The sequence below is a fragment of the Lycorma delicatula genome, chromosome 1 (assembly GCF_047948215.1).
Source record: "Lycorma delicatula isolate Av1 chromosome 1, ASM4794821v1, whole genome shotgun sequence".
In the NCBI taxonomy this organism is placed as follows: domain Eukaryota; kingdom Metazoa; phylum Arthropoda; class Insecta; order Hemiptera; family Fulgoridae; genus Lycorma; species Lycorma delicatula.
Genome location: NC_134455.1, coordinates 324498658 through 324521299, shown reverse-complemented (window position 1 = coordinate 324521299; position 22642 = coordinate 324498658). Strand labels below are relative to the sequence as shown.

Below are 22642 nucleotides of genomic sequence, written 5' to 3'. Positions count from 1 at the left end.
ACTTGAGGTCTATAAATATCTTTTCTGACAAATGGTATCGGTAAACATATAACACAACTATTCGTAATGAATAACACTATACAGTAAAAATTGTGTTTTGTCAATCTCAATAGCCTTTTAAGTGGTGGGAATTTTTAGAAAACGTAGATTTCTGAATCTCTTTCACTTATACTAACATATGTTACTAATCTGTGATTTATGACAAGGGTTTTTCATCATATTTTGCCCAATTTTCAACTGATTTGCTTGAACGTATTATTTTTCAAATTGGCAAACTGTTTCATAAACACAAAGCAAAAAAAAAATTTTGCTAATAAAAGACGCGGTAGAAATGCGCAAAAAAATTCTGCAATTAAATTATCGTAATTTTTGTACTGTTTCAATTTTTTGTTGTTACAGGCATAAAAAATATCCAATCGTAACGGGTTTTTTTTTGTCAAAATCTGTTAAATCTCTTGAATATACTGTAATTTTTTGAAATTTTTTTCACAAGTGGGTAGCATAAGACTATGAAGGGAGGCAATCAGATAACAACATATTTTCGCGGAGCGCTAATCAACCGCGGATCATTGTGATGGGAAAAGGTTAATAATGCGAATATAGTACAATGATAACATCTCAATAACATTGTTATGTTTGTTTTTTAATACTTATGGTGATAAGATGTTTGACATATATCATTCTTCAGGCAGAGAAGTTCTTTTTTTAGACAATTAAATGATCCTTTGTCTGTGTTTAATCATACCAGGTAATCATAGTTTTATAATTTTCTTTTTCATTGACCAACATAGTTGAAATAGAAAGCATCAGGTTCTGCATTCACAAAGTAAAATTTTTGGTGACTGGAATAATGTAAAGAGGATGCATTCCAGATTTAAGAAAATTATGGATATGAGATGTTTTTATTTTAACACATTCTTATTAAGTAGTAATTTAAATTACCATTTTATATACCAGAACGTTAAAATTTTATCCACTTCTAAATTCTAGTCTTCACAAAAAAAAGAAACATTCTGTTATGAAACTTTAATTTTAAAAATAGATAAGTATTTATAATGTTTTTTTTGGAAATTAGGCAAAATAATGTTGTTAGTGGGAAAATGTAAGTTAGAAAAGAAAAATCATAGTTTCTAGGTTTCGTAAAGGCAAAATAATGTTAGTGGGAAAATGTAAGTTAAAAAAGTAAAATCATAAGTTTCTAGGTTTCGTAAAACCACCACTAGTTTTGTGCATTTCTTTCTTCACCTTGCCAAGATGATAATGATTGAATATGAATTTGAAATTATTTGAACCGATTCACAATTTAAATATTCACAAGTTATTTAATTTGTTTAAATTATTTTAATCATGCAATACTTGAAAATTTATTTTTATAACTCTTTACTTATCAGAAAGTACATTTTCTTTTATACCAGAAAGTAAATTTTTTCAGCAGACAACAAATAATTCATTAAGTGCTGAATTATTTTCACCAAGAATATGGCTAGATTATTTGCTGTTACGTAAAACTCTCTCCTTAACTTGAAAGCTACGTGTTACTGATTAGACTAAAGTAGTCCGTTTAACATTTCCCAAATTACTCTCTTTAAATTCCTCAAAATATACAATTAAAGATCAATTAATTAATTTTGAAAGTCAGAATAATCAATTTCTCTTAATGGAAAAAAGGATTATATAGTTCTTAGATCACCTGAAAATAATTAATCTCCATTCAGCAGCTACATAACTAAGCTGGTTCTTTTGAATTTATCATTTATTAAAACAGTTTATGTAAGAAAAAATAGCTAATAAATAGTCTTTGAAATTTTCTAATATCAAACACTTTTTTCCTAGGAATTCCTATGCCTATAAAAATCAGTAAAGAAAAAGTACTTAGTCATTGAAATGACTCATTTAAGATTGTTTTTCATTTAATAAAAAATTAGCTGGCACATTATTGCGTGACTTTCTTGGCTATGCTGGTCAAGTTATAAAATACCTTGCAATCTCCAGAACAGAGTTGTTTTCCCCAAGGACAATCTTCCAGCGACCAGCTGTTTGTCACTGGAAACAGCTATTCAAAACACTTTTCTTCTCCGCCAGCACCTTGTCGCTAGCTTCTTTGACATCGGCAAGACATATGACATGGCCTGGCTACTGGTATTCTAAACACCTTCACAGAATGGAGAGTCATGGGCAATATGCTTGCCTTTATTAGGGGTTTCGTAAAATGACTGAATTTTCTGTGTTAGTGTTAGAGATTCTTTTATCGAGTAACATCACCTTGGAGAATGGACTGCCTCAGAGAAGTGTATTAAGTACTTCCTTGTTTACTATAGCCATCAACAGTATTGGGTCGTTCCTTATCAAGTGGACTAGGGGGTCCCCAGTCAACCATCTCCAAACTTCATAAAATTTTGAGTGGACATTCACTTTGGTCTTAAATGCAATTTTACGTAATTGTAGCTGTATCTGCTATTGCTGATTTTTTGTGATCTCTTGAAAAACGGGTACTTACTGGTAGTTAGCGCAGATGTGCAAAAGTTCTGTCGTTGACTTGAAGGCAATAATAAAGCCATAGGTTTGAGTTTTAATACTTTCAGTTAACATTGTATGCTGAATTCAAATATGTTACTTACAAGTTTCTTTTAGCACCTGGTTTTGAGATATAGCAGCTGAAATTCAGCTAAAATATTGTTGCGACATTCTGTAAGTTAAAGTTTGAGCTTATATAATTCCTTATGTAGTACTTTAATTGGAATAAGACTTTGTAACCTGAAAAAGGCATAATTTTGTGTAACATACTAAGTTTCAAAGCAACTGGAGGCTTATGTCAGGAGTTATTCATTATCAAATTTGGTCAAAAGTTTTTTAGCTCAATTTTTTTATCTACCTTTGAAAGCTAATATCTCAGGATACCTACTTAGACTTTGCTAGTTTTATAATAGTTAGAAAGAGCAACTTTTAAACTACAAAATCCATGCAGTTTGTTTTTTGATCTGTAGTTTATAAGTGGCAGAAAAAACAATTGAAAGATAATGCTTCTTTCACACAAGGAGCAAGTTTTCCATAATGTTTGTGGATTAAATGAGTACTTTAATAGAAAGTAATTTTTTATTAAGTAATATCTTCCATTTTACTACCTGTTATTACAAAGTTGATATCTATTAGCTGTACCTTGCCTCCTATTGAATGCAGAAGAGACAGTTAGTTTCAACTAATTATATCTGTTATGACAACCACAATTTTTAAAAATATGTATTACATGCACAAAAATACTAAAATCATAAACAAAATGAAATATAGTCATAATATCAATAACAAAGTCTGCAATAAAGTATTACAATATTACAGAATACAGTAACTTCAAATGAAAATAAAAATATCTACAGTCAGAAACCTTTTAGCACAATACTGTTAATTCCATTTCAGCTTAAATTGTTTCTCAGTCATAGACTGGATGTATTCTGGATACATATATTGTTGTCCTGATGACGTCATTGCTGGTGCTTCAAGAGTAGAAAAAATGTGCTGTTCTGGAATCCAGCAACTGTCCTTTCTAGGGGGTCAATGATAAGAACAGGAACTACACCATGAGAGTGCATAAAATTAAAGAGGGCATCATGTTCTTCAAAAGATATGTATTTATATATATTTACAATCCACCAAATATTTTCATACATGCAAGCTGCATATTGGCCTGGTTGCAAACTGGTAAGTGATATGGTTTGAGTAGGTTTATCGGTTTCATAAAAATTAGCCTCTGAACTGATGAAGTTTCATTTGAGACTCGGTCGACTTGGATTTTAGCTTTGCTAACTGGCTTAAAGTGATCGCTCTTTCGTGTTCCAGCAATTGTGTGACCATTACTAAACCAGCTTTTCTATTCAGGTCGGATTCTCTTAACTTCTCTTGGAATAAAAAAGAACCTGATTCTTGGTATATTTTCTTTACAAAATTCAAATAACTTTTTGGTGTCAATATCTGTTTTCTATAGGTCGCTGAAGACTGGTATGTGCAGCTAATCGTTTTGTGGTACCTCTAATTCCATCGCAAGGTGGTGTTCTGTGGCTAGTACCAAAAAAGTTCCATTAAGGTGTTATCCCAAAGTCTTCTTCATAGTGGCACAAATTGATCAAATTCTTGTATTGAGCAACTGAACCATCACTGAGTAGTGTATTTCTTTATTTCAGTTATTACCTTCAAGTATATGATCAGTTCAGTCAAAAATATATGAACAGCAGTGATATTATGGCACAGACAATCACTAACCATGCAAATGCTAAGATTCTGAAGCTCGTTTTTATTGTAATAAACCATGAATGGATGCAGTGTAGCTTGGCTGTTTTCCCAATGGAATCCCTGTTCAGAATCTAGCACAAGTTAGCAGTTCTCAGCAAAATCCATCAGGATAATTGTATGATTATATTTTTAATTTTCCTTCAGTTTTTTTAAATATGAACTTAGATGTTTTGAAACAAAATGGTGGCTAGTCAGGCAAAAAACCTTTAAGGAAAGCTTCAATAAAATTTCCCATAGCTGCTTGTTGCTTCTCCATTGTGCTTCTGTCTGTGCGAATCCACTCCTTTCATTCTGTTAGCTCCTCCAAGTCATAATGTTTAAGCTCATCCAATCCAGTTTTTCCAGGACACTGTTCCGCTCGTGGCTCGAGTATAGGCACTGTGGAACTGCACCACCGCTATTTCCACTTTATATTATCGATAACATTTAATGTAATGAATCCTTTTTTCTTTAATTCTTTCTTTGTACTTGTACGATATATAACCTTTTAGCTTAATGTCAGTAGCCATCCCCCCAGTTTATGAAAAAGATATAAAGTTGTTTGTATGGAACTGTGCGCTTCATAGTTCCAGCAGCGTGGTGTTTGGCTGTTGTGCATATGTGTACATAAGAAGCTGCATGTGAGGGAGAGAGTACTGTCACTCCTGCAGTGCCGACCCTGGCGTACTGGTAAAGGTACTTTTTTTTTTTTTTACTCTGCGTGTGTTGTGCTTAAAAACTGTATACATCTTCTTGAATGTGATAGAATTAGAAGTGCAGAATTAGATTCTATTTCATTTTTTTTTTTCTAATTTACAGAAAACTTTAACCATGGCCTTGAAAAGGCTCAGAAAAAAATTTTCTGGAACAGTACCCCCACTAATTTTAGTTAGTAGCTGCCAATGCGCTGTTCACAATGTTGTAGCATGCAATCCTTAGATTTCAAGCTGTAGACAGTTTTCTCAATCAATATCTTCATCCTTGATGGATATTCTAGCTATCATGAGCTTAACATTTTGATGAATGGTACAAATACAAACTGAATATGTGCTGGCAGCACCAACTTTTAATGCAACACTTTTTCTGTAGTTCACAAAATTTTGAGAAGTCAATTTCACGGCCATAATGTGTGTAAGCTAGGAACTTCTCTTCTAAATTGGACAGAAGTAGTCATTTCTGCATGTGGTTTTTTCACCATTGATCCTAATTCAAACAAAATCTTTCTTTCCTGGACAGATTCGGGAAAATTCACCATCCTCAAAAAATTTGAGGACTCGTCCAATATCATCCTTAAATTTTTTCCTCCTTTTTTTTTCTGATGCAAAATACAAATTTCAGATTTGAGGTTCACCATTCAGCCTGCTTCACCATTTGCATTGAAACCTGGAATTTATTGACTGTTTTCTCAATACTCCAGCTGCTAGTTGCTAATGTCAAAATCGGAAATTGTGGCGAGCTGAGATCAAAAGTTTGGCTTTGAGCTCTTTAATCAGGCTATCCAGATCTTTATATCCTTGACACTGCTTACTCTTTAACGTTTGCATTACATCAGTAACACTCAAACCAGCAGCAGCTGCTCTTGTAGTAGCAATAGCATCTTATGCTCTTCTTACCTTCTTCAGGTAGTCTTTTGAATCCTATTTGCTGTCATATTTAAGCTTCAAAGGAGAGATTCCAAGTGGTGACAGTGAGGCACCCATTCTTCCAGAAGCCTCTAGCACTTCCACATCACTAGATTCTGATTCTGGTTTGTCATCCTTTGGCTGAATCTCTCTTTGAGCCAATTCTTGCCTACATCGTGGGCATAACTTCTGGCCTGGCTTAAAGTCTTAATGTGTTAAAGCTTTTAATCAGTCAGCAGAATCAATAATCAATATCAATAGGCCACAATCCTTTTCTGGCTTTGTGCGACTCTTTTCCAAGTGGATTACAGAAGTCCTTCTGTAGGAATTCAAACTTCGTCAGCAAAACAGCTTTATGATAGGAACATATGTCAACAGTCTCAGCATCTTCATTAAAGCTTATTCCAGATTGCTGCTGTAAAGGTTCTTTGTCCATTGCTGATAGTTCTTTCACAGGCAACAAAAAAGCTTTTCCATAATTAAATGTTAATACTTGTGGCATTTAGAGCCATCAGGCTTGCCAAAATGGCAGTAGCCAAGAACTTCACTCATTTTAAAACAATTCAAAACACCACTGGAGATAACAATTAATGTCAACTGATTATAAAAGTTATTCACTAATAGATATGCTAATTCACAAAAAAGTTAATGCTTATATATCCTTCCTTCAAAATAAAGAACATTCTATTATATTCTGTGGAATGGAGTTTTCCAGAACATTTTTAGAAAATGAATTTTTTCAGATCAGCCTAGAAAGTTCTATAATAGTCTAAAATTTTCTGGAACACTGCAAATATTTTTCAAGATACTGTAAATTTTAGAACATTCTTTAAAAAATCTAATAATATTCTGAAGCATTGAATGTTTTTCCACCTTAGCTGTTTTTTAACTAGAAGTATCCAAGGATTAAAGGGCACATGCAAAAGATTAATTATCTTTGAAAAGCTTTATTACCTACTATAATATACAGGTCAAAAAACAACATGCACAAATTATGTTATTTAAAAGCTGCCCTTTCCACCTATTATAAAACTAACAAAATCTAAGGAGGTATAGCTGAGATATTAGCCTTCGAAGATAGGCCAATAATCATGTTAGAAAATTTTTGACCAAAGTTGGTAATGAATTTCTTTTGACATAAGATTCCAGTTGCTTTGAAACTGCAGGATCCTACACATAATTATTCCCTTTCTCAGATAACAAAGTCTCATTCCGATTAAAAAAAATTAAATAAGGAAATGTATGAGCTCAAACTTTGACTTCCAAAAATGTTGTGACAAATCTTTGGCTGAATTTCAGCTGCTATATCTCAAAATCAGGTTCCAAAAGAAACCTGTGACTAACATATTTGGATATAGCATAAAAAGTTAACAACCAGTAACAAAATTTGAATGTATTTTTATTATTGGTCAAAATTGTTAGTCAAAGATAACAATTTTTACATGTGCCCACAAACTATAAGTAAGTACCATTTTTTTCAAGAGGCCACAATAAATCAACTGTAGCAGACAAAGAGCTGCAATTTGGTAAAATGGATTTTTAGACCATGGGGAACTTCCACCAAAAATTTGATGATATCGGGAGATGCTCAACTGGGGACAATTTTCAAAACTGGACCACTTGAAAATGGAATGACCCTACTACTAAATGTGTGCAGCCCCTGTTTCATGTTCTCTATTTGTTGATGATTTTGATATATATATATAAAATTTCCTGTTCAACAGCCACAGCTGAGAGACTACAACAGAATACTATATGTCGCCTTGAATGAAGCTTGTTCCAAAGTCACCACCAGCTTCACCTTTTCACCTGAGACAACAAAATGTGCAGTTTTCTCTTGCCTGCAAGACCCTTTTATTCCATAAGTCTTTTGCAATGGAGAGCCACTTGCTATCTCTCCTGATGTTTTTAGGTTTGCTTTTTGATAGCCATCTTATGTGGGTCAAACACATAAAACAAAAACAAATTGTTTCAAAATTCTAGATATGTTGCAAGTCCTTAGCAATACCAATGGGGATTCCATTGATCATGTATATTATGTTTTTATTTTTCCTTAGTCAATCCCGTTTGGATTATGGTTGTGTTGCCTACTCTTCAGTGAGTCATACTGTGCCTAAGATGCTGGATGTTGTACATCACGCTTGCTTTCATCTTGATATAGGTACCATTTAGATCAAGCCCTGTCACAGTCAACATATGCTTGTTGATTGCGGTGATTTATCACTTTGGGATAGACAAGACTGGCTGCTACCACCTTACTCTGCCTGTGTTAAAGGACAACCTTATAACCCAGTTCTTAAAGCAGTCCTCGCAAACCCTCATTTACAATGATTTGAAGACCATCCATGTTATGCACCAACCGGTATCGTACCTGGCGTTTACTGCACCTTTTAAATTTTGAAAGCTTTGATTTTTCCAACCTATGGCGGTTCATATCCTCCATTAAGATACAACTCCATAAATTTTTATTTTGACCTTACCATATACAGTAAAAAATCAACAGCTCTATTGACTTTCAGTAAATGTTTTGCCAATTTCTCTCCAAAACCCAGATGCAGTAGTATACACAGATGGGTCAAAACGGAATGATATTGTGGGATGCGCATTTGTTGTTAATGACAGAACCTATGTGGTTGGGTTTCCTAGTATTATAACTGTCTTCACTGCTGAATTGTATTCCATCAATAAGGCTTCGAATATCATTAACTCTGTCATCATATCGTTATACGTAGCGACACATGTAGTGCACTCCAAGAATTAGACAATTTGTATTCTGGACATCCTATCATCACCAAAATTTATAATGCAATCACTGAAAGTTGAACCATCACAACATACAAGTGAGTTTCTGCTGGATCCCTATCTTGTAGGAATTCCAGGTAATGAATGCATATAGTCAGCCGTCTTTGACTACTCATGTTACTACTGCCGATTTCATTAATTTAAAAAAAAAACACTGAGAAAAGTGGCAGTATGTCTGGATTACTTCAGTAGATAATAAACTCGTACACATCAAGGATATATGCTGTCATGGGACTCATCATGTAGAAAAAGTTTCCTAGAGGAAGTATTCCTCTGTCAATTGCAGTTTGGACATACTATAACTACCCACGTGTATCTGATGTCATTAGAAAATGCACCTCTATGTATACGATGTAACTGCTGCTTGATTGTGTGCCATATCCTGCTACAGAGTGGTCCACAAAATGATCCAGTGCTTGGTTTTGTTAAAAAATATTTATTTGAATCGCAATACAAAAAAGTAAAATACAACATGTTTACTATATACCTGGAGATTATGTTCTGCTTATCACATGTTCACTATCATGTGATCATGGTGACCATATGCTGACTTATTCAGCATGAATTTCTATCTTGTTAATAACTCTACAGTACATATCCTCAGTTATCTCATTACACGCCTCAATGATCAGCACTCTCAGTTCCATCACTGTAAGACGATAGTTTAGGGAAAAATTTTCCTTCAGAAATTCCCAAAGAAAATAATCACATGGATTCAAATCAGGACTGTTTAGGGACCAGATCTGTCCAGACGTAAAACAATTAGAAATTCTGTTTGAAATGACACTTTAAAAGTTTCAGCAGAAAGTGTAAACAACGTTAGCTGTATGTGGTCTGACTCCATCCTGCATGAACCACTCGCTTTCTAATTGAAACCCTCTTGCTTAGGAACAACATCATGCAGCATGTTTAAATAACGTTCATTATCCACTGTCTGTTCAAAAACAGAATGGCCCATTACCCCATTATTTGAGATAGCCCATACCCTAATTCTTGGAGTATGATGCACCTTTTCATGAAACATAAACATGTGTGGATTTTCAGAAGCCCAAAAATGCACATTTTGTGTATTAACAACCTCGTTTAGGTGAAAATGCCTCATCTGTAAACCAAACATTGTTCAACAATACGTTTTGGTTCACAGTTCGTTCAGCGATTGCCATTCTTTGATGTTTGTTGTCAACCATTAATTTAGTTATCTTGAACAGATACAAATGCAAATTGGTTTTAAAATTTGCTATACAGACTGCTTAGAAATCCCAAATTGTGCTACTGCTTTTCTTGTTGGTTTGCCCAGGCTCCTCAGTAACACTGCTCTGATAGCTTTGGCATTCCATGGAGAACGAACATTGGCAGGCCGTTCACGTTTACTCTCAAATACTGAACCATCACTATTAAATTTTTCATAAAGAGTACATATTGTTTTTAAATGAAGGCGACCACCAAGTTTGCAAATGTACACGAAACCGTCTTTGTGTAAGGCACCATATTTTTTGTAAAACAACATAGTCTTTCCGCACTGTTCAAGAGTCAGTCTTCCTTGTCAACCATCTTACAACAATACACAAACAGCACACTCGGAAAGAGAAGAAAATAATTCATGAACTGCTGGCTTTTTGCCAACATAAAACACATTAATAATTATTCACCTAAACAATTATTGCCAAAACAAATGTTGGATCATTTCATGCACCACTCTGTAGATTGCATATGTTATGCTGCCTTACATTATAAATTTAAATTGCTAAGGAACATTTACCAAATCTTGGGCAATGTTAAGGAGGTTTTAGACCGGGTGTTGTTATTTCTACATATTATCAATATGCTTCATAAAATGTAATATTGTTTTGCGATGTGAAACCAGGAATCAATTTTTGATTTAATTTAATTTTTTTATTTGTGTTTTGTATTTTATTCTAATTTATTTTTATTTATTTTATTTTAATTTAGCTATGATATAGTTGTAAGTTTTTGTTTTATTTTTATATTTTAGTTTGTAGTCTAGCTTTAATTGTTTTATTATGTTTGTTCTGGGTGATAACATAAAAGTATTTTTCGCTCTCCCAGAAAAAAAAATACAACAGTTTTTCATTGCAGGACAAACCAGTTGGAGTTTTCACAATGGAAATGGTTGCAATTCAACCATTAAAAGTCTTAAGTTTATTTTCATAATAAACATTAAATAAAACAAAAAATAATTTTCTAAATCTTAAAATTTTAGGGCCCCTGTATCAATTATTTTTTGCTGATTTCATTGATAACCAAAATAAAGATTTAAGCAGAAATTTAATCAAAATTTCAATAAAAACACTTTTCATTTTGAGCTGTCAGTTTAAAAATTTTCACATTTTGTAATCGATAATTATATATTTGCAATAAATTCTATTAGTTCACACAGGTGTTTGAAAACTAGGAAGTTCCCATTCCAGTTTATGTTTATTTTTGTTTTGCTTGAGATAAACCAGCAATTTTTGTTGAATGTAATTTTTTTTTTCAATTTAAAGAGGAAAGGGAAGCAAATTGCTCAGATTGAAATTTAAAAAAATAAATAGAAAATTAGTATGCGATATTTTGTTTCATTTAGTGAAACAAAAACAAGCTACTTTCTGATATTTTATGTTGGTGTAAAATTATTTTGTTTTTGACTGCTGCTTTTACTTACTTTCATTCCTTAGAAGATTATTTTTGTGCAATTTGTATGAAAGAAGTGTAAAATTACTAATCTGAAATTAAAATTGTAATTCCCTTTTTAAAATAGGTTTTTTAATGTTGATATTTGTTTTGTGATAATACAAAAACAGTGTGTTTATAACATATTGTTTATTTTTACAGGTGTCCAACTTTTGGAGAATCTGTGCCAAAAACAAGTCCACCTAGAGGTTAATTATGCTCAAGTAAAACGAACAAAGGTGAGTTAATTCAATTTTTTTTTTTACTTGATTGGAATTCATTTTTAAGAGTGATATTTATTATTTTCGATATTTTCAGTACTTTACAGTTATAAATAGATACATTTTGTATGGTTTTTATGCAAAAAAAAAAGTTTTTTTTTCATTTGAAGCCCTTTGTCAGCTTATCTGTACTAAGAAAGAGTGGTTGTTTTATTTGTGTATTATACACTTGATTGTATACACCTTTAGATATTGTACATTTTAAGGTATATGTTTTGGCCTACATTAATTGTCTTGTATCACAAGAGTATTGAATTTTTTGCACTATAAATGTGGTTTTTATTCATTTTAATTCAATTCTTGTATGAAAAGATGATTAGTTTATTTTACAAAGTAATAGGATGCTCCAAAAATGTAAAATTATCATTAGTAGTCTTTTTTTAATGTCTTGTGTAATTAAAAATGTTAATTACATCTTTTTTTTTAATTTAAGAATAGCTATAATTATATTGCTTTCATATCATCTTGTTTTTATCTTTGAATTCTTAATTATTTAAATTTTCCTTTTAAAACTATATTTCAGACTGTTATTGTAGTTAATTTATTTTAAGAAAGATTGTTGTAACTGTGAATAATGATTAATAACTCTGCTGTAATCAGGATAACTGACCATGTTGCTAATCGAAATTTAAGAAATTTTAAAGTTCAGCTAATTTATAATCTTTGGAAAACTGATTTGTATAGTGACCTAACAAACTGCTGGAATAAAAAATTAAATTATTAAAAAAAATTCGGATTAAGTAATATAATAACACCGCTTACAGGCTTTAACATTGTAAGTGAATTCATATGAGAACCTTTTAAAAAGATAACGTTTGCCAGTTCCCATTAGTGTAGAAGAACAGCAAACTCAACAATTGTTATTTAGAAAGACACAAGAAAGGCTTGTTTAAAGTTTTCAGTAGTAATATTTTATTTCTGTTTATTGAACCTGGTTGCTTATGAATTAGCTAACTTTTCAATAAATTAAAATTATGGTATATTTTAGTTGTAACGAAATACGTACAGCAAGATGGATTATATTAAGGTATAGCAAAATGTCTTATATATCTAATACTTCAGAATAATATTAATTTACAAGTACAACAGTTGTCAAAAAATAAAAAAATTCTTGAATGTTTTTAAATCAAAATATATAATTCATTCAACTTTACATTTCACAAGAACCTCTTCCACCTTCATTTTTCAACCCTGGTACAAATTGTAGTGTTGCCTGTTTCTATTTTATTAAATCTAAGATTATAAATCTTGCAAAATCTTTTGACTACTACCTTACATCTTAGGTATAGGTGGGGGTTTGCCATAAATTAAATAGCTGCAAAGTGGCGATTCTAATCTTAATTTTATGTTAATATTTATTAAGTTTTGAAAATCTGGAACTATCAAAATTATAACCTTTACTTCTGAATTCTTTGAAATCAGTTGATTTCTATATTAATGTTGCTACATATTAACTCCTTATACATTTTTGGAGAAGAAATACTAATATTGATTTCTGTGTTGAAAACACCATTATATCACTAAAGATGTGCTCAGAATTTCAGATTTTGGTAATTATTTTTAAACTATTATATTTTATAAATTTCACGGGTATTTAAATTTGTTGGTATTTTTTATATAGACTTAGTGATCTGCTGTAATGGCTCAGCACTGTAAATAAGGATTCAGCTTGTAAAATAAGGATAATCAATGTGTAAAAACAACTTGCAGTTGTTTTTACACATTGATTATCTATTTTTCCTCTTCATTATCATAATCAGTTGCATTATTAGAATTCAGTTAGTTTAAAGTAGTTTTCTTTTTTTTTTTTACTTCCATGTATAAAGTAAAGGAAGTATTGTGATCATGAAAAATTTCGGTTTTCAGATTTCAACAGAAATATCTATTTTGACTAGTTTCGGTGTGATGTCTGTACATGCATATGTATCTTGTATAACTCAAAAATGATTAGCTGTAGGATGTTGAAATTTTGGATTTAGGATTGTTGTAACGTCTAGTTGTGCACCTCCCCTTTTGATTGTAATCATCTTGACCAAAAATGCCCAAAAAAATTGGATTTTGGACTTTTTCTTAACTGCAGTAATAAGCTCTCATTGAAAGTTCTTCAACTATATATTATAAGTGTTTCTTCAACTATATATTATAAGTGTTATTACTTTTTTTCATTGGTTCCAGAGTTATAGCCAAATAAAATTTTAATTAATGAAATATTTGTATCTTCTAAAGTACATCGGTTCGAATTTGACTTCATTTGCTTTTTTTTTTAAATATATTGATTTATTAATAATTATTAACCTGTGATTGTAAAAAAAAACTTTTACAATAAATAATTAATTATTCAATAATAACAATAAATATATATATATCAGAAGTTATCAGTGAAATAAAATTTTATATACTTTTAAAAATGTGTATACGTAATTTTTATAGGCATACAAAGGAAGTCATGTGGTGTCCACATTAGATTTTTTTTTCTAAATGGCTTGGCTAGTATAAAAGGAAAAAAGAATCAGATAATCTGTACCTTTACAAATAATTTTATATTTAAGACATTAAACTGTTTAAATACACCATTTTTTTTAAAACTACTTAAAATTTTGAGAGAGAAATTCTGCAAATCCTAGCCACAAATCTTCCAAAATTAATCAAAAAACAATTTGTATTTTACTCATTTTCAATTCATGTTCACATATACATGGATTACCAATGAATGTTATGTCCACTTACTCCTTTGTAAAGTAATATATGTCGGTTTTAAAAATCATTAAAATGTATCTAATAGTGTAATATACTGATTTGTGTTTGTGGTTCGACAAGGATATTGACAGTTGCCATGTATAAAAATTTAAAAAATGCAATTTATTTACTTTTAAATAAATTACTACATACAAAATAAGCATGTTATAAATTGGAAAAATACACTTCTGATTTCACAATAAATTCTACAATAGCTAATACAAACTAAGACGAAATAAAAAGTGATTATATTACAATAACGAGTAAGATAACAATTACTAAATCAGTAATTATACAATTTATGTATTATTCTTTATATAAGGATTATTTGCTTCTAATATTTAAAAAAGGAAACTAGCTCACTCTTCTATTAATGAATTATATCACCTTGTCATTGTTTACAATGAACTCACTGAACAGCTTTCTATATATAATCACAGACAAGAACATAATACCCAAAAACATAAAACCCTAGTGACACACTCATCACTAGTAAGCTCAACTGTTACCGCATATTCACTTTGAATGCTCTCACACACTGTCCTTACCCTTTTCACATACTGAATCCCAATATTTGCTGGTCCTCAGCAGTATTTATATTTCTGGGCCTAGGGCTTAACCTGTAGTAACAGTAGCTGACACCCTTTTTTGTTCATTTGAGTGTAATTGTTTCTATTGCTCAAACCTACACTATTATAGAGATTCTTTCTAGAAACAATTTCTTTGTTGATGTTTCTTCTGGATTTTTTTTCAATCTGTTTGTCAATTTACATCTTTATTTTTTCTCTTTATAATTCTGGCACTTTCTATTACTAGAAGCTTCTCTATCCATTACATGTATGTAAAGAAGGTAAATAAATTTTATTTTATTGATTCATCTATAACTATTCAATGTAGTCATATAAGAAAAGGGATTATTTAATTTCTTACTTTATGAGTTATAAAGCATATTAAATGTTATTTGTAACTATAAAGCTATTAAATTATCAAAACAATTTTCTTTAAACTACTTTATGGTAAAAATCTATTTATACTTCTTTCAACAACATTGGAGAAAAATTTTAAATTAAAAAAAATATATATAATGAAACCTAAAATCGATATATATATATTTAATTTTACTTTCTTCAAAAAATATATATTATTTAAATATATAGTACTTGTAAAAAAATAAAGATAATTTCAGGATAATTGTATGGTTGAACCTAATGTATACAGGAGTTCAAGAGGCAGCTGCATTTGTGGAGGTATTGATTTGAGAATTTTTAAGTACTTAAGAACATCTTCCAGTGTTGGCTTCCATTGCTTCAGCTCTATTTATTCTTAGCTCTATTTTTGTATTAACAGAATACAAATTGATAATAATGCCTTGATTAGAAAACCATTAGTAACTTAATGTTTTAAGTAATTTTTTTTTGTGTAAATTACAATTTACATTTTGTTTTTTCTCAAATGCTTTCAGTTGTGAACAAATAATACTTAACTACTTTCAGTTGTTAATCCTAGGTGAATATTGGCTCATTTTTTCTTTTATAGATTTTATTTCTTTCTTCAATCATGATTTCTTTTAATTTTTGCTAGAAAGAATCTTCTGACATGCTGTTGTTCATAATACTGTTGTGTATTCCACTCTTAGTGAGTATTATGCTTAATGATGTTTCCAGTTCATGTTTTTTTACCTTTATTTATCTTCTGATGTACTGTTATCTTTTCTATTGAGCTGTGAGTTTTTTGCTATTCTTATTTCTATTTTATGAATTAAATTAATAGTACTATGTTTATTTTTAATCCATTCTTAATTATTGGTTAAATTATTTAAAATATATGCAGGGGACATTAATTAAGCATGAGAACTTTTAAATAACTTTTTAGTAGTTGAACATAGAAAAAATAAATTTAGCAAATGCTTCTCTTACCTCTAAACAGTCTATTTTTTGGTATGAAATCATCACAACTTCCATGAGGTTCCATTGGGGACAGTTCATTGATTTTGAAATGAAAGTGTAGATTTTGACATCATTTTAAATGGCATAGAAAAACAAAAATTTTTATATAAGACTTTAGGCTAGATAATCCTAACTAAAATGGTGACCATTTAATATTTTTCACAGTTTTCATAAAGGAGTCTACAGTACCTCTTATTCAACTGCTTTTTTAATAACTGTACAACAGTGAAGCACTAAAAAAAAAATTAGCAAATACTCCTACCTCAAAACAATTGCTTTTCAGTATGAGACCATTACTTGGGGTGTACTGTAGCCCATCCCAACAATAAAATAGGTTTTATTTATTTATTTTTTTAAATTTATTCTATCAGTGTTGAAAGGATATTTTAGTTAAGAAACATTTATGTAATTAAATTATTATGATGTCAAGTAGTAACTGGTTGAATTCAAAATAAAAAAAGTGCTGTTACGCTAACATACAGTGACAGGAAGCTTTATTTATTTATAATTGTATACAATTCCGTCTGTTATAATATTATTTGCCATTTTAGCAGTTCATGTATACTTAAATCTATCTTTATGGGTCTGGCATTATATATTATATAATAGAAATGTCATGTTCAAAGAATTGAAAGGATTAAAAGATTATTATATATTGTGGGTTGTTTGGAATCATGCCCTATTTACTTTATCTATTTATTTTTTTTTTACACCTAACAAATAAAATAATGTATGAGTTAGATATTAGTGTCTAAGGAAGTATACATTCTATTTTTCTACAATACTCTTAAATGAATCTGTATAATGGTTATAATAAAGGTAGTATGAACACAACCTATGATTATAAAATCATTGTATTATTTTTATCAAGATCATGTATCTTATATTTATAGCTATATAGTAATTGACTTACCATGGTTATTTGAACAATCAGTATATTTTTTCTGTGCGAGTTGATGCATATTTTATATTTGTAACTGTTTAAGTGGACTCACTATGGTTATTTAAAAATATATTGCAAATAGTGCACCAACAGGCTAGTGGATAACAGACAATGTATTTAACCAGTTTGATTAGGTAGATTTCTGGCTGCGTGAACTGTAGTGAATTGTGATTTAATATTATTTCAAAACTACATTATACTAAATGAGAATGTTTATTTTTGTTCCTTAAAGTAGTTAATCAAGCAGATGTAAGTGCATATTATTTGATCATTAGATTAAGTGTGTTGAGTCAATCGGAAATTTTATTCGTTTGATTATTGTTGTAAAATCTGATATTCTTAAGTTTTATTATTTTTAACAAAATTGTTTTGTAATAATGTTTTTCATATCTTAGAAAAATATTGTTTTAATATAGTATTTGTTATCACTTAATTAGCTTCTGATAAATCTACTGTGTTGTTAATGTCTGATGTGTAATTATTATCACCATAATAGATCCATTCATTTTACTATTCATCTTTTATTTTACATTGAGGACAAAGTCATTGGTGTATTGAGGAAAATATACTGCCAATATAAGAAAGCTGAGGCCTGTAAGTTGTATAATAAATAATCATATTGATGCCATAAACTGCGTAGTAGTTAGTGTAAGCATATCATTGTAGTACCGACGTACTTGGAGCTGCTAAAGAACCCCAACTAGTTAGTAATTGCTATTTTTGTTATTAACAAACCATTTATGTCTATAATTTGTTCCAGGTACTTTAGAATAGTTTATTATTAATACTATTAGTGAAATATTTAGTAAGTTTTATAGGATAGTTTAAAAGTTTTAATTTTGAAATTATAGTTTATATTTATTTATTATAAATGTAATGATGTATATTATTTTGAGGGTGTTAGTTTTTTACAGTTTCCATTTATTAGAGTGATTATTAAGTTATAAATGTAGGCAATATAATAGATATTTCATGTTTTTCTTGTTTATAAATTAATAAATTGTTATATGGTATGCGTATTCTAGCTTTCTGTAATTAAAGAAATAGATTTTATCAAAATGCTAATTATTATAAGTATAGTAATATGTTGTGTTAAATTTTTACTTTGTTACATTTTTTGTGATTTTCATTCATTTTGTGTTAAAATAAATTTTTCAAAGTCATCCAAATCAGTACTTTATTTTCTATAAAATAAATACAGCATGATTTTATCTTTAATATTACTTAAGAGTTTTGCTCAGAAATATTAGTACAACATTGCATTCATCTATATGTCTTTGAATTCACCTCCTACAAATTAAAATATTTTCAGTTCAAGATAAATGATATCATTTCTGATTGTTTTAATGTTTATGAGAATTAAAAGTTTAAAGACAATTAAAGAATTTACATTTAATTACTTGATTATTGGAGTTCTCCATACTCAGAGTTAAATAAATGAACTATTACATCAGTAATGCTGATATCGTGTTACACTTCAGTGAGCATTTATTGAAGTAGATTGAAGTAGCATTCATTGCATCAGGTGGTACATTATATATAACCCTAGTTATAGCTTATACATTATATATAGCTTTGTTTTTTCTCTTTAAACGTTTAGCTTTTACTTATACAGTTATAGCTTATACATTATATATAGCTTTGTCTTTTCTATTTATCCATTTAGCTTATATATTATATATAGCTTTGTTTTTTCTCTTTACAGATTTTGGATTAGTATGATAGGATTTGGTTTTGTAGAGATAAATGTAAAAAAGCTGCTGTTTTTCTTTTTTTTTCATATGGAGTAAATCCACCCCATCACCTCTTTTTGAACTCAAAATGTTATATGTGAATCGCCATTGAGTGTACATCATTTTAAAGGTAAAATAAAACTGCAAAAAATTAAGAAGGTTGCCATCTTTATTTTTGCACACAATTATTGCTAGTAGCCAAAGGCAGAATAGTCCACTGTTGGTTCACTTAAATTTTTAAATAGTTAAAAAGAGTAAAAAAAAAACACAAAACACATCACTATTTTTTCTTAAAGAATTTTTGTTAAGTCTTGTTTGTTTAAGTTCTAAAAATACACAGCGTATTGGAAATGTATAAAAAGTGTTATATCATTCTATTGCTTTTCACTTCTCTATCTATCCTTGTGGAAAAAAAGATGTTCAGAAATTTATGTACATTAAACCAAAATAAGGTGGTGCTTTGTAGAACTATAGTATTGTATTTTTTGATTAAGTATTTAAGTTTGATTAATAGCAGATTGAATAATAGAACTATTTCATTGGCTAGCAGAAATGATACAAATCTGCTTTTATCTTTCTTTCGAAAAAGACCTTAATAATTGTAATATCATCCTACCTGTCTTGAGTATTTATCCATATACTGAGATTGGGATTTCCTCATTAATTGAGCCGCCATAACCCATATTAATAACTGTCATTATTGTTCTATCAAGGATCTGTTATCAGAGGTGACTTTGTATCAATAAATTTATAGTTTTCTTCAATTCTCTTTTGCTCATAATATTTAACTTCTTTAAAATCATTTCTAGTCATTTTTGAACCTAGAATTTTGTTGGGATGACAGTTATGTTTTCTAAGAGATTGTGCAATGAGCTTTTATGAAAGACAGTATTTGGGCAGATTTTTTTGTTGAAATATTTAAAACTTCAGTGAAAAGTTGCAAAATCTTGTTAGCTTTGACACAAAAGTTTCATTTGTTGTTAATGGATGATCCATAACAGTACCACTTTCTTCAATTTATTTAACTGTTCTTGTACTGTTGATTTTAACATAGGGGTGCTGCTTTTAAATGCATTATTAAGCAGGGCTATTACTAGAAAATATCTGATTTTGTTAACCTTTGGTTATTAAAACTAACATAGGATCGTTTTAAAGGAAATTTGATATTTAAGGTACATAATTACTTAAAGAGATATTGATAATAGCCTTGGATTAAAGTAAAAATTTCATTTAATGTGGGAATAAATCCTAAATATTATAAATATCCAATTGAAATTGTCTTTTAACTTTTAGGTTACAGATTTTAAAAAAATAATAAATAATGAATGTAGAAGTTACTATTTGCTACTAACTTCCCTTACTTAATTTGAATACTTATTAATATTACCGCCAGTACGAGATGAAGAACATAATTAAAATATACTACCAGCATCTTTTAGTTATTAAAGGTACCAGTAGTATTAACAGTGATTTATAATGAAAGATTTATTGGTATCATCAATATGTATGATGAGTTTATAAAAAACAAGGAGAAAATGAAATGCTAAATAAAAAAATTGATTAGTCTACGGTAGACTTCAGCCATTAGATAATTTGCAATTTTATATCAGGGTGAGATAGCAACATCTAATTTTTGCAGTTTCACTTCACTAAATGAGACTTTTATTTAAAGTATATGAAGAGTTTATACCCTGTGTCAAAAGTTAATTTGTTTTATAAGAAAACATTTATAAAATATCAGTTTTCTAACCTTGTTAGTTCAAAAATGGTTTTTATCATTCCATGATTTTGAGACTCTTTGCATATTTAATATAACAGATTAGTTATCACAATATGAGTTCTAACAGATAAGTTAAAAATTCACTAAATGGTTTCTGAATAGTGATGACTTGCCATATTACAGTATAGTAAATTAGTTGATAGACCAACTCTTCAAAGCTATATATATAAAAATAATTATGATTGGCAGAACCAAAGTTTAATTTCAACTGAGAAGATTTTAATTTAATCCTGGAAATAGTTCTAAAGATCATTTTATTAGTTGGGAATACTCAATAGTTGGGAATATCATATTTGTTTATGTGGATAGTCCTGAAAACCTACTAACTGTTTGATACACCCCGGATGTCAAGTAGAAGAGATGTAGTGGATTTAAGTCATCATGTTACACCTTATGTTTGGTTTGACAATTTTTTCATAGTTAATTATTATCCTAGATGTTTCCATTTCATTCTGATGAAACATGTTTTCTCTATTGGGATACACCAATTACCAAAATATTCAGATGCTGTCACCTTCCCTGATCGATATTAAATTGAAAAGTATAGTACACTATTTCACAATAGAGGATATAATTTGTTTTTATTCAGTATCAGTTATAGTTTTTTATGGATGTGACGCATATAAAGCACTTGAGATGTAAGAGTTACTACTGGTCAGACTAACTTTCTTCAAAAGTAATGATGTTGATTGTTATAGCAAATTCCTGATGAACAGAATGAAGTCAGTTATCAGACATATAATATTTCTATTTTGATGGGATTGGCTTGCTACAGCAAGGCACTTCATTCAACGTTTTCCCTAGTAAGCCTTGCACAGTATGCATACTGTTCGTTGAATGTGGCTGTAATTTTCAGGAGTGACTTATCACTTAGTTTGGTGATAATACTGTGAGAATTTGTTGGAAACATACATGAAAGAACTTCCACCACCTCGTGCATCTGACTATTGGATTATTATTTGAGGGTTTAGTGAATGATCATTGAATAGGGACAGTCCTCACATCCTCTATGAATGTCGGATTGTGATTCACTGTCTTCAAAACATTAATCTTGGGCAACAAACAATGTGTGCTGCTACTTGTGGCAACACTAGTTATTTCCAGCTCCTATTGTACAATCGGTTTTTATCCTCATTCAACATGTTTTCTTGTAAACATGCATTGACTTTTGGCTTATCTCTAATTATATTAATGTAGAGGATAATTTGCCAGTTTTTATACTGTGTAATATTTCTTATTTTTTGTGTGGATAATTTCTGTTTTCTATGATAGTATTGCTTCTAGAACATTCAAAATAAAATCAACATCTGCCTAGAACATTCAAAATAAAATCAACACCTGTATAACTCCCTAGATAGCTCAGATTTAAAAAAAAAAATCTTTACAAAACAGGGCTTATTAAAATAATAATTCTTCTTGTAACATTAAAATCATAAATCTTCAACATTCATGTAACAAAAAGAGTCCTCTTTTGCAGAGTAACCTTGTTTTTCTTTTTTTACTACTCACGGAAACATCTGACTTGGGTGAGAGCAGTAGAAAACATATCTTAATGATTTAAAGTTTAAAATTTTTCAGAAGAGTTCTTGTAAATGAATATGTCTTTGTCACATTTGTGATTATATGGTTGTGCCGAAGGGAAGATTTAAAAACTTCCCTGACCACAGGTAATGATTTATTATATAGGCAAAACAGCTAATAGTTATATTGATCAAAGGTTTGATTTTGTTTAAGGTGTTTGTGAATAGTTTTTTAGATCAATTTATTTTTAATCACTGTATACTCATTTTATTATTTTGGTTGTAGGAGGGAAAAAACTGAAACAAAAGAGCATATCAAACAAAGCAGATAGGCGTATTTTAATTTTTG

General features: G+C 29.9%; 1 protein-coding gene across 4 annotated transcripts in view; it reads left to right on the top strand.

Moving 5' to 3' along the window:
• LOC142334209 (tubulin polyglutamylase ttll-4-like) overlaps positions 1-22642 on the top strand; it is a 153513-nt gene that overhangs the window by 53991 nt on the left and 76880 nt on the right. For 3 of the 4 annotated variants that reach the window (XM_075382043.1, XM_075382044.1, XM_075382042.1), the window contains exon 17: positions 11517-11593. In XM_075382043.1, the coding sequence (XP_075238158.1) occupies positions 11517-11593 (77 nt within the window). Of the gene's footprint in view, positions 1-11516; positions 11594-18965; positions 19226-22642 lie in introns of those variants that run through there. The other variant, XM_075382045.1, reaches the window with a different exon arrangement.